A 13913-nucleotide genomic window follows, 5' to 3' on the forward strand; every position below is an offset into this window, starting at 1 on the left:
TTATTTGAAATCATAGTATCAATTTAATTTTCTTGTTATATAATATTCTCGTTTTGTCTTCCATAACATAACATAATAAATAACATATAACATAATGAATGTAAATATTATATTATTTCTGAATTTAGTATGAATTTTGTTTACATAGCATTTTTTTATTTGGCATCTTTATAAATTTATTGCAAACTCTGTTTAAGTAGCATTTAATTGAAGGATCATTTCGCTTTTTTACATCTTCTATTTGTCTCTAAGTTGTTATTTACAAAATGATTATACTGCTGACATACTGATTTTTTAATGAAATATTGATATTAACAATCATTCCGCAGTATTTAGGATACTTATTCTTTATTGCTGGAAGAAATAAGACTGATTATTTACATAGATTATCAGGAGTTTGTGTAACGGCAGTGAAGCACTTGTGTGCAGGAGACCTAAGCTTGTAAGATTATTTTTATTCTTCAATACTGTCCAATTTCTACATAAATATAATACTAATATTTTCAAGATTTAAGACAAAGAATATTTTACTACATTACTAACACAAATATTAGAAAAATGGGTTTATTTATATACAATGAACAATCATTTCTTACTGACTGTACAGAGCAACTACTAGTTAATTCAGATCTCAGTACAACTTCACAAAAAGCATTAAAGGAGGCTGCCGATAATTTGACAAAAGCTGGACATGCCTTGATTTATGTAGGAAATAAGTTTTTATCACTTTATTCAAGGTATATGCTCAGCTATTCAAATAATTTTTTTTTTTTCATTAATTTAGTATTTATTTTAATAATTGATTGATATTTTAGTGTAAACTCGTATCCCTTGACATCAGAAGATTTATTATTTTTGAACATGTTTTGCCAAGTCGCTTCTATTGGTTCAAAACTTAAAGATAACGAAATTGATGCAGATGGCGACCAAGGTTTGAATTAGAATTTAAATCGATCTAAAATACAAGTACATACATTTTTTTTATTTATAGATTTTCAAACCGAAGTATATACAAATACTTTATTCTTAAACGTCGGAAATACCAAGCCAAGCTGTATTCCACATATAATCTATACAATACCTCTATCATCTACAATAACATTAGTATTGATAAGTGAACATTGTCACTACAATATCGCGCCTAGTTTGCATGAGTCATTCCTTTCCTTGAATTTATTAAAACTTTGTTTACAACAAAGAGAAATGGATCTTTTAAAACCAGCCTTTGAAAATTTAGACGCTTCTATGAAACATATCACTGATGGTTTAAAAAAGTGCAAAATCAAAAACGCGCATATTGACAATATGCATAGAAATCTTCACAATAAGTGGGAAGTAGTGAAAAAAAAATACTCGGATTTTTTCAAAACTGATAATAATGACTACTTAGTTAGCGTTGATTCTTTGATGGGCGTTTTGTGGGAAGCATTGAGATATTTGTTTCATGCTGCATGTTTTTCGGAAGAAGTATCCAATAAAGAGGAAACTAGAGCTATTGATGTAGCACGCAAAGTCAAGAGCAGATTATCTTCATTTTCAGATTTTTTGCAAGTAAAAGCCATGAAAAATTTCACACTTGGATCATATCCTTTTGAATCATACTTCTATAATATTACTTTATCACACAATATTTTAAAAATCTGTTAATAATTTTTTTCTTAACATCACACAAGATCTTCTTTGTCTATTAACAAATATCTGGAGGAATTTCCAGGCATGGTGCATTTCATTTACATTGATCGAACACAGAATCGTATGACCGCTCCCACATTAGATTTTACTTCACAAGAAACGTTATCTCTTACTAAGGAAAAGGTATGTTTTATATAATTTTGTTTTTTTTTTCTAATCATTTAAAAAAGTTGAAACAATGAATATTTATAATTTTTCACTTATTATTTGTATGTTGTGTAACAATTTAGGTCTGGTCAATGGTTGAATTTTCAAATTCATATCTAAGTAGAGGGCATGCTTCGCTGATATGGAAAGATTCTGTATTTTGTTATGGACGATTTTTATGGTTCTCAGAACGTTCTGGTACTCCAATAGCACCACCGAATGGTGGAAGCTTGCCCAACAAGCATGAAATGCTAACAACCTTACCTGAGCCGGGGCTATTATGCGGCGATTTTTATCAGTAAGTATTTTTATATAGAATAATTGAATAATTGGAAAAAGTCTGTGTGTGTTTATGTATGTGATCCGATTTTTGACCTTTTGTCCACGTTTTCAATGCGATTCAATGTAACTCGATGAGGATCAGAGTTAGTCAGCTTTGTGCGACGATCAGCCAAATTTTTTGTAATTAGCAGATGAGTGTAAAAATTTTCGCTACGTTTCAGCCCACAATCTTGAATCTTTTTTGAAAATTCAACAACTGTTCGAGAGATATTGGATGGGAATTGTGTTGCTTAGGTTTTGGTAATGATCGGCCGGTCGTTTCTTCGTACTTAAATGTTGAAAAACATGTGTTGACGATATTGATAAAATGTATTTTATTTTTGAATGACGATAGATTTAAAGCCTGAAATAACACACTGAAATATTATAGACCTACAATAAGCGGTTGAATTATAAAAAATCATCAAAGTTTTGAATTTCGTCGCGCGTTTAGGCGATTCTAATCAGAATCTGTGTGTAAGCATATGCACGTTCTGTGCAACTGATTAGCAACAGTTGATTTCCATAATTAAATAAAATACATTAAAACCCGAAATGTATGAAATGGAATTTGTTACAAATCAATCGCATTGACTAATTATCAATTAAGAGAACATTTTATTTTTGATTATGTTGATTATGTATTATATTATAATGTAGTATATTTTATATTATTTCTCTTTATTATATTGAGCAAATATTAATTTGAAAAACTAGTCGTTGTTGTAAGCATTTTTCCTAAATGCAGCTTGCATTTTTATAATAAAGAGAAATATTATAAAATATACTGCAGATTCTGCGCATTTTTATACAAAAGAAAAAGAAGTCCATGTGTATAGTAATAAATTTGAACATTTTAATATTCTGAATAATTTCAGGAAGCTGACAGCAAGTGCGTTTCCCAAAACATCTCCTTCAAAGATTCTATGTTATGAATTATACAGCATTCATCTCGGCTTGACCACTACAAGCTGCGTCCTAGAGCATGCCAGAAGATTAGCGGCCACTATTTGGGAAGTTACTGGTGCACCTCTGAACCCTTTGGACTTATTTTAAGCCCCAGCAATTAAATGTGATTTATTTCATTCTGATGTGTCAATGGTCCGGTTTTTCGATTAGCGAATATTCTTAATTTAAGAAGATTTTTATGCAATAATGTTTTTGCATATGTTTCGTTTGAACCAAATACATTGAGAAATGCCGAAATGAGATTCAAGTTTGATTGTAAAAGTAGTTGCGGCTTAGCTGTGTAGATAAGAATTTGCTGATTTGAAGTCACTCATTAGTGGCAGTGTCTAATCATGACCATTTATTTACTAGGAGAAGTAAAGGTTTAGTTATTAAAGGTGAAACACTTCTGCTAACTTTTTATTTATTTATAGTACTTTTCTTATTTGGCTAAATTATTTTTTCATTTTGTGTGAATAAATTTAATAACAACCCAATTTCATAAACCGATATTTTCAAGTATCCTTTCTGCTATTATATATTTTATTACAACATTGGCTCGATGAAAAACATTATCGGAGTAGTACATCTCAATGGTGCTCTGCTATCCTTAATAATCGCCAGGCTTTTATTTCAAAATATACCAAAAAAAAATTATTAGGACGTGTGTGATCATTTTTAGTCTTAATATAATATTGTGTCAAAATTGTATGTAATGACCAAAAGTAACATTTAATGTTTTTTGTATAAAAATGTTAAAACTTAGCTGTTGTTAGAATTTTCATAGGTGTCTATTCCGTCCCAGTTAGATTTTCATTTATAGTAGCTTCTGTTGACTATAACTGTACTATTCCATGTTGCAATTGGAGGTTTTTTAATAATATTCCGTGTCTAAAATGTCTTTAAATAAATACTAACTATTGATTTATTACGTTCAATATATATATTGTATAGAATTATATACAATGAGATCCAGAATGTAGGGATGCAAAAGCTGTACAATTTTTTATTGTGAGATTAATTGTTAAGTTCAAATATTACGAGATAATAAACGTCATGTTAAAAATTCAAATATTTTATTCATCAAAAGCACTACAGTGTTTCAGGTATTTTAGATAATACCATCTCAAATAACATCGAACATAAAAGTGACCCGGCGCTTCCATCATTGTGACGATTTAAAAAAGGGTTGAAGGGCCTCTTTGGGGACGATGCTGCTATGTAGTACAATTATAGCATCGCTCCCCAATACGAAAGGTTACCTCAACACTCCAGTCGCCCGCTAAAGTACCTGTAATTACCTGTGGGGGTTTGTAGCTACTATACGGCGAATAAAACCAAGATTACTTTTATAACTAAATCTATTTAATAATTAATAATACATCGCGTATGTATCTGTGGAACATGACTGTACTTGCATACGTACAGTCATGTTCCCTAACTAATACCACTTATTCTTATATCATGGTATATGCGCCTATATGGGGAGAATAGCTACTGCTTATAGTTTACATGATCTGACGTTTAAGATGAGCCTGTCTTGTGGCATAACACACGGCAACTTGTTAATTGCTCTGGGTCCCCAGTGGGTCTTTCTGTTGGACCTCAAGAACCGATAAATAGTAAAGGGTAGGGATGCTGTACTTTGGGTTTGATGACCATCAGGCGACAATAATTATCAATGAGACGATAATATTGATTATCGTCATAGTATATAGGTTTTCAAAGTATTGCTGCAAATATTAGACATATTGTAATATATATTATATCAGTATTAGAAATCTAATAATAATCTAATCAGACAAAGAATGATAATCATCTCAACTGCTCATAAAACGTTATGAATGCTGTTCAACAATATAAATTCACTATTTTACATTATAAATGTAAAGAATTATACCACTATAATCTAATAGCTTTTAAAATATTAAAACCTCTTCTATTAAGACCTCCATCGTCTTATAAAATATATAATTCATATTTTTCAACGTTAAAATTAGACAAAATATTTAGCATCTGAATATTCGGCGCATACTTAGATTCGCCATATATAAGTTTGACAATATTTTTTTCATCTAGAATACTATTTTCAAATGAAAATCACCGTAACAAATTTTAAATCCGTATAAGCATATCGTTTTAGAAAAACTTTTAACAAAATTTTAGTCTTATTTCCTTTTCAATTATTAAGAATGAATCTATTCAATTCATAAAAATCTAAAACAGTTTAAAATGGCACCGAATATAATTTCAAATGGAGAAAAGAAAAGGGCGATGCGGAGTATGAATGTAGTTCTGGACGCAATTGGCACTTTAAAGGATAAACTTGGTTCTGCACCCAGCGGCATTTGCGACTACATTTCTGCTGTATATGGAATAGATCCAAAATTGATTAAGGTGAATATACTGCTGATAAACTGTCAGTAATTTTTTTGTTTATTTTTGGACAAATTACTATGAATGCGTTAACGCAGTAATAATTATTACTTGAAGTAGTTACATTATCGTAATAATAATATCGTATAGCGTCATGACAGAATTCATTTTTTTATTCAATGCTTGGTCAATAGCCCTGAATTATTCCTAATAATTCTATAACTAACTATTATGTAATAAGTATTAAAATCAGCAAAATTGACAATTCATTCTTCCAGGCTAAGGTTAGAGTAACACTTAAGAAATGTTTATTAGCTGGCTTAATATCAAAACGAGATGGCCTCTATAAATTAACTTCCTCTGCCCATATACAAACTTCTAAACTGCCAACTAAAGAAGTTTGCTGGTGGTACCGGCAAGGCGGCAAAAAGTCGAGAGCGAGAAGATCAAGGTAGATAGAATAATAAAACATTATTTCAAAATTTATTACAACACTTTTGTTTTACAATTGAAATATCTTCCGGTATATTGCAAATTGTTGATGTTTTTCAACAGTTTTTGAATATTATACATTTATATTGAATAATGATCATTATACATTTTTGTTGTATTTTTAATCATTTATTTGCTTTAATTTTTATCTATTTGCTTTATTATCTACTTCATTACTTAATTTAGTAACATGCACACACAAAAGGTATAAATTTATGTACATCTTTAAACATAAGTTTATGAAGATATTCTTTTAATTAAAAGAATATATTCATAAACTTATGTGTAAAGATGTATATAAATTTATATTTTACTTAATTTACTTAAGTAAATTTCTTCATAATTAGTGTAAAGTTGCTGAAGTTGTACCCCTTAAGAAAATAATGATATAATTTTTAGTGCATTTAAATTAGTAGTATTTGGTGTTTAGTGAATCTATATTTAGACGTCTTTTGATTAAGAATTACTGAAATGTTCTTTTTTATTAAAATATGTATTTCTGCCCTTTCGGTACGATTAGGGATCTAGTCGCCTTAGTCGTACCTACTATATACAATTCAGCCTGAGATCAACTTTTCTTCGGTTATTCGTAAATAATTGCAAAATAAAAAATATAAAAATAATAATTTAAAAAGTAACAAATGTAGAAAAATGAGCAAAACCATTGGAAAATTGTATTTAACCTTTATTTCTTTGTATTTAACAAAAAAATCATAAAACATATATGCAACTTAATGTGCAAGTTCTTGGAAAGTTTGAAATAAAATCTTCTGATCTAACCTTAACAAATTCTACCATTTAAATATATCTAATCGATGGCCTAATAAGTGTTATAAATAAAGATTAGTCAGAAAAAAGTCATAATCATATTATTGCCGTACAACTGAATCCATTAGTTGAAATTTTACAGCTCACTTTTTCTTACTTTTGAGTGCTCCTATTTCACAAAGCTGGACAGCCGTTCGATTGTAAACATTTCTTTAGTCAATTAAATAGTCCTACTTAACGGTAACGGATGATGTAATTTATAAATATCAGACAAAATATAGCCGACTTAAGCAACCTTGCCCTGTTTGATAGATTTTCTCATGTTTGCTAAACCAAGCACTTCAGTAATTATTAGTAAAAATTATTAGTAAAAATGCATATTGAAATATTAAAAATATAGTATTAGTATAAGTAAAATTTAATTTGAAGTGTTAATTGTTTGAGTATTATAATACTATATATAGCAATTATATATATTTATTAGATCAAAATCCAAATCGCCTAAAAGACGCAAGGGCAAACGCCGTGGCCGTGGCCGTAGCCGTAGTCGTAGAAGCGGACGCAAATCTAGAAGGAAGAGCCCCAAACGCAGGAAGGGACGTGGTAAAAGTCGCAGGGGCAAAAAGCGTCGTGCAATAAATGTTTTGCCCAAAAATGGAAAATATTTTCGAATGACCAAGTACGTGATATTCTGAAATGTTCATTTGTTTTATAAAACTAATATTCAAAAGCGTATAATAATAGATAATTTAACCAAATTATTTTGCAACAATATTACAAATGCTGAGAATAGAACAATAAGATCAACTTTATCCTGTTTTATAAAAAAAATATGCTGATATACCTATTTAAAGTATTTTGCAGCCCAATCGTCAAATTAAAAAAAGGTTAAAATAGAAAAATTATTTATACTATTAAACGTTTTGACACATAAGATCAGTGCTGGATTTACAGTAGGGGCAGTCGGGGCTACTGCCCAGGGCGGCAAAATTTGGATAGCAAGAAAAAAAATCTATACAATGTAGTTAACTGATTGTTTTAATAACATTTTTTATATCTAGAAAAAAAAATTAACAAAACATAATACGATTGCAATGCAAAACTTGGGTTCAAATAACCGATTAATAAAATTTATTATTTTGCCTTGCCTTCCTCTCCGAACGTAAATTATCAAATTGGTTAATACTCGTAAGTCATTATCAAATTCGGCAATTTGGCTAATATAAAAATTCGTGAATGAGCTGAAAGTTTAGGGAAAATATATTATTCAGATCTCAAGCCCTCTTAAGATGAAGAAATCGTGCACTTCCAAGCTTATAGCAAATTACTGGAACTTTTCCGTACTGAAAATTACATTCTATAAAGAGCTTTAAAATTTTTTGAAAAATGTAAAAAATTGACTTTAAAAAACTCTTTTTTATATTTTGATTTTTTTTGAAAATTATGAACTTTTTTCAAAGCAATCGCGATGCATAGCTGTTTCAGAGACGAAATATCGAAACTCAATTACCATTTTTTGAAACGACTGGACCTTCCTGTGCCAAAAACTAATCAGAACGTCTCCCCATCAATACAAATCTAATATTTTTTTAATTATTCAAGTCGATTTCGAGAACACGGATTAACCAATTTGAATGATTCGATTCCAATTGATAAGAAGACGTGTTGTTTAATTATTGGCCAAGGCAGGTCCAACTGTTTCGAAGATTCGGGCCAGAATTCCAAAAATGATAATTCAGTTATTGAGAAATGGAGCGTCCAATATCATTAAAAAATGTACATGTATTGACAAAATGAAGAACTGCTCAAATTTTTGGGAGGCACATCTAGCGGTTTCGGTGATCCAATAAAAAAATTGCAAAAGAAGCATTTGGCGATCAAAAGTGATTATTAGACATATGTACATCAAATTATCAGATATTTTACAGATAATTTGATAATAAATATAAATTTTGCATACATTTCTATGGGTTCTGTAACATATTTCATCGCGCTTACACGCTTCTGTATTTTGTGTCTACGCAGCTGAAGGAGCGCGATTGCTTTAAAAAAAGTTCAAAATTTTTAACATATTTCATTTTTTTCAGTTTTCAAAAAAACAATTTTTTTTTTAATTTCTATTTTTGATACGAGAAGTTACAGCACTTTGCCATAAGGCACTACTATTCATAGTATGTAATGCGTAATAAATTTTCTGCAATCAAATAGTTATTTTAATTTTAAAAAAAGATATATAAGAACTATTTAAGTAAAATGTCAGGTATGGGGCGGCATTTTTGTCAGTGCCCCAGGGCGCCAAATTTCTAAATCCGGCCCTGCATAAGATGTCGTGTGTTATTATTCAGCAATCTAAAAAAAACATTACATGAATAACAATAGTTGATATTAAATATAAAAATAAAAAAGGAAAAAGTTATATGTACATATCAAACTAGGAAAAATACAAAAAAAAAAATATAAAATTTATATATTATATATATATATATATATATATATATATTAGTTTGTAGAGTTTTAGATTTGTAGATATTTAGAAAAGTTTTTTTTAAAAAAAAACATTTTTTTAACATGATCTTATAAAATTTAAACAAACAATATATTTATGAAAAGTAATGGTGGATTTTTTATATAAAATGAATTAAATTGAAATAACATTACAGAAATATGGCAATATAAACAAAATGAAAGTAATAAACATAAATGAGTTGATTATATAACAAAATATTAGAAATGTTAAAAAATTACAGTTTTTAAAAAAAAGGTTTAAAAACAGAATTAATTACCTGTTTGATTGAGTATACACTAACACTTTTTCACTAAGAACGATTTTATCAAAAAAATGTGATTTTATACATTTCTTTTCAGACGAAGACATAAATTTAGTAATTCAAATATTTTTAAGTTATGTCTTTTTTGAGTCTCACATAACAAACTCATAAATTTCTTCAAAATAAAATCGAAATTTGTCGATAATTTTAACATTATAACTTCGTTTGTTGGGTATAATCAACCATAACTGCCGAAATAAAACTGAGAGAAATAAGTGCCGGTCCCACTCGTTTCCAGTTGCTAGGAAGAGAACCGCGGTTTAGTCTAAAAAATGAGTGTTGATCTAGGAAAATAACAAACACACTAAAAATTTGCCACTTGTAACATTAGAAAAAAATAGAACTAACTGATGTCTTTATAGCTCTTATTTATTGAGAAACAATAGCAATTATTATTGATCAGTTTTTACAAAATAGTGGTTTGTGGCAGGATGCTGAAAATTTAGGACAGTATGTATTTTTTTGATTGAGCAATATAAAACAATAACACGAAAATAATTAGTCCCAGAAATAATTAATACACGAGCGGGCAATCCTTAGCAAGACCTTTAGATCACTAAAGAGTCGTACCAGACGTACTAGACACTCTTCTTTTATCCCTGAATATAAATTTGAATTTTCATAAGAATCTTAAATTCCTTATTTCCTAATAATTAATATTATATTTTAAATGTTTATATCATTTAATTATATTTTAAATATCAATATTTAAATAATAAATTGTTTTGACTTTCCATACATTTCAGGTTTGACCAAATGCAATCTGATGCCGATTTGATTATCAGCGACTTAATACGGAGTATCGAGTATAAATTACGTAATAAAAGAAATGAAGATTTGGCTCATCACAATATTTGGAAGAAAAATAATAAATATATTACCGCGCACGTATCAAGATATTCCAATAGGAATGATGACAAATTATCCTCCGCAACCGAACACTCAACAAAAAAATCTGCTTCAGAAACAAAAAGGGACCAATATATTAACGATGACATAGTTAGTCCAGATTTTGATCCTGATAAAAAAATTAAGTCTGAACGCAATAGTTCTACCGATATGTCGAACAATTAATTAAATGTACCTATAAAATTTCAAATTTCTTTAAAGATAATTTTCCTGTGACTATAGTCGACATTGAGCCCTTTCCTTTTTTCATGTAATGTCAATTTATGGTGGTTGTTTGCAACCAACTTTTTTTAAATCCCTATTTTCTGTTTATTTTATAAATTACAAGTTTATTTGTATGAACGAGATCACTTTGTAAATGAAACAACCAAATAATGTAATGTAGTAAAATGTATTTTTTAAATTTCCAATTATTTTTTGATGATGTTTTCACTTTTTTATTTTCGTGTGTTGGTGACACTTATATTTGACACGCTTTTATACATTACCCATATGACATTTGCAAGTTTTTGTTGCAACGTATGTAAATATGCATTTTATAATTTTTAATAAATTTCTGTACGAATAACAACAATAACTCTGTTTTTTACTTTTAAAAAGATAATTTAAAACTATGACTGGGAAAAATAATATCAAATTAGACGATCTTGTGCATTATGTAAAATTATATCAACCGTTACCCTTGTATTTACAAGGCAATTTATTACCTTTTATAGTTATTTATATAGTATTATTTTATTTATGGATATTTGTGTATGGTTTTACGGAATATAATGAAGCAGGGTGGTTGTGCTTAGGTATAATAGGATGTGTTCAAATATTAGTTTCATTGTGCTGCTATTGGACTGTGCACGTCCAATGTTTTCTCGCATGCCGACCCGTAAGTTAATATTTTTAATATCTTAACAGTATTAAATTTTAGATGCATATATTTTTTTCAAGATTCACGTGATTTTTATCATTATTCAAACATAACCTAACTATTTAAAATGTCGTTTCTATAAAATATTGTAGGTCAAAGGGCCCGAAGAGGCATCTATAGCAAAAGTAGTTCCAACAGCTAATAATGGTTTTTCCGAAATAGTCAAATTATATCATACAAAAGAAGATGGTAGTAAAGAATTTATACATTGGTTTATATTTCAAAAAACTAAATATATTTGGAACTATGATAAAAAGCAATTTAAATGTATAGAATTTCCAGTTAATTATACATTAGACTACTATTCAGAATCTAAAGGTCACCAAGAAGACAGTGATGTGCAACTTGCTGAGTCTAGATATGGCAAAAATCAGCTGGATATGGTATTGTTAAAAACCCTTAATCTTTCTATATTAGAATGATCAAAAAATTATGAAACTAATTACAAATTATTACTAGTCATGCTCAACATTTATAAATATCTTCACTCGATACATTTATTACATATTATTTGTTTTAAGACATATTTTTATGAATTAGCATATTAGTTTCATTAATTAAATCTTTGTAGGTTGTACCCGAATTCCAAGAATTATTTAAAGAGCGTGCTACTGCTTCCTTTCTTTGTATTTCAAGTGTTTTGTGTTGCACTTTGGTGTCTTGACAAATATTGGTACTATTCCATATTTACATTAGTCATGCTTATTTTGTTTGAGTGTACACTAGTGCAGCAACAATTACGAAATATGGCTGAAATTCGTAAAATGGGAAACAAACCTTATAATATTTTTGTCTATCGAAATAGAAAATGGAAAATGATTATGTCAAATGAGTTGGTACCTGGTGATAAAGTATCAATTACTCGATCTCAAGATGATAATTTAGTACCTTGCGACTTAGTGCTATTAAGAGGTCCTTGTATAGTTGATGAGAGTATGTTGACAGGAGAATCTGTACCTCAAATGAAAGAGCCGGTTGAATTATTTGATCAAGATAAGGTTTTAGATCCAGAAGGTGAAGGAAAGTTGCATATTTTGTTTGGTGGTACAAAAGTTGTGCAACATACTCCACCTGCCAAGACATCAGGAAACAGACCACCAGATGGTGGATGTGTTGCATATGTTTTGAGAACTGGTTTTAATACTTCTCAGGTATTTTATCTTTATTAATCAAAAATATAAACAAAATAAATTTGAGTCAATCTTTTCAATATATCATGTGGGCAATATGTATTTTGTTCTAATCTAATTTATATTGTAGGGAAAACTGTTGCGTACAATTTTGTTTGGAGTTAAGAGAGTGACTGCTAATAATTTGGAAACATTTGGATTTATTTTATTCCTGTTGATTTTTGCAGTTGCTGCTGCTGTGTATGTTTGGGTGAAAGGTACGGCTAAATTTTAAAAATACTCTATAAAACATACCATATTATTTTATAATCATTTCTAGGCAGTGAAGATGAGGAAAGAAACAAGTACAAATTATTTTTGGAATGCACTTTGATATTGACTTCAGTTGTGCCTCCTGAATTACCAATTGAATTGAGTTTAGCCGTTAATACCTCATTATTATCATTATCAAAACTTAACGTTTTCTGCACAGAACCTTTTAGAATACCTTTTGCAGGAAAAGTTGAGATTTGTTGTTTTGACAAAACTGGTACTTTAACCAGTGATAATTTGGTTGTTGAGGGTGTAGCTGGTTTAGATGAACAGGGTATGTAAATCTTGTGTCTGGAGTATTATAATTTAATGGTTATTTTTAAATACTGCAAACCTTCGAGCTAATTTTTTTTATGTTAATTATATAGGTGCTAAGTTAGTCCAATACAGTCCTGCCCCATGAATACACTGCAAGTTTTAGCTACTTGTCATCATTAGCTCAGCTTGATGATGGTTTGGTTGGAGATCCCTTAGAGAAGGCTGCTTTAACAGCTGTTGACTGGACATTAACTAAAGCTGATGCTGTGATTCCCAAAAAAGGTACAAAATTTTAATATACTAGGTTGAAAAATAATAGGGTAACACCGGGCTTAAAGGACTTTGCTATCATGAAATAAATGGCCACATTGTTAATTTTTTAATAAACTTTTTTATGTAGTTTTTTTGGTTTTGAGGACTGTTGTTCATTGGATATCAGTATTTGATCTTGGCAGCAGTTGGTCAATAAATTTTGATCACAATAATGTTTATAAGATGATTAATGCACTAGTAATGAGAAAATTGTCAAAAATGCATTACTTTTTTATATATCTATTTAGTATTATGCTATCTATAAAATTTGTAAAAAAATATAATAGGCTTTAATTATCTTTTAGGCAAAAGTCCTGGTTTGAAAATTTTTAGTAGATTCCACTTCTCATCATCACTGAAAAGAATGTCTGTTGTTGCTGGCTATAATGTTCCAAATTCAAATGACCAAATGTATATTGCAACAATTAAAGGAGCTCCCGAAACCCTGAAAAGTATGTTTGTCGAAGTTCCTGAGGATTATGAAAAGGTATCAGAATA

General features: G+C 29.3%; 2 protein-coding genes and 1 pseudogene across 2 annotated transcripts in view; all 3 read left to right on the forward strand.

Annotated features, from left to right (window-relative positions):
* LOC113371165 (Hermansky-Pudlak syndrome 1 protein homolog) overlaps positions 1 to 3237 on the forward strand; it is a 5554-nt gene extending 2317 nt beyond the window's left edge. Inside the window, 7 exon segments of the mRNA XM_026611810.1 lie at positions 516 to 569; positions 572 to 737; positions 816 to 931; positions 992 to 1583; positions 1671 to 1815; positions 1923 to 2137; positions 3039 to 3237. Coding sequence (XP_026467595.1) covers positions 516 to 569; positions 572 to 737; positions 816 to 931; positions 992 to 1583; positions 1671 to 1815; positions 1923 to 2137; positions 3039 to 3216 — 1466 coding nt within the window. The 3' untranslated portion in view covers positions 3217 to 3237.
* A 2103-nt stretch (positions 3238 to 5340) lies between these two features.
* On the forward strand, positions 5341 to 10646 carry LOC113371167 (serine/arginine repetitive matrix protein 2-like). Its single transcript, XM_026611811.1, has 4 exons — positions 5341 to 5505; positions 5763 to 5935; positions 7229 to 7423; positions 10319 to 10646. Exons 1-4 carry the CDS (start codon positions 5341 to 5343, stop codon positions 10644 to 10646), a joined length of 861 nt encoding a protein of 286 aa, XP_026467596.1.
* A 454-nt stretch (positions 10647 to 11100) lies between these two features.
* LOC113371168 overlaps positions 11101 to 13913 on the forward strand; it is a 4193-nt pseudogene continuing 1380 nt past the window's right edge.

This window comes from Ctenocephalides felis, unplaced genomic scaffold (genome assembly GCF_003426905.1).
Source record: "Ctenocephalides felis isolate EL2017-DRISC unplaced genomic scaffold, ASM342690v1 CF-g0.4_SCAFFOLD_01492, whole genome shotgun sequence".
Lineage (NCBI taxonomy): Eukaryota > Metazoa > Arthropoda > Insecta > Siphonaptera > Pulicidae > Ctenocephalides > Ctenocephalides felis.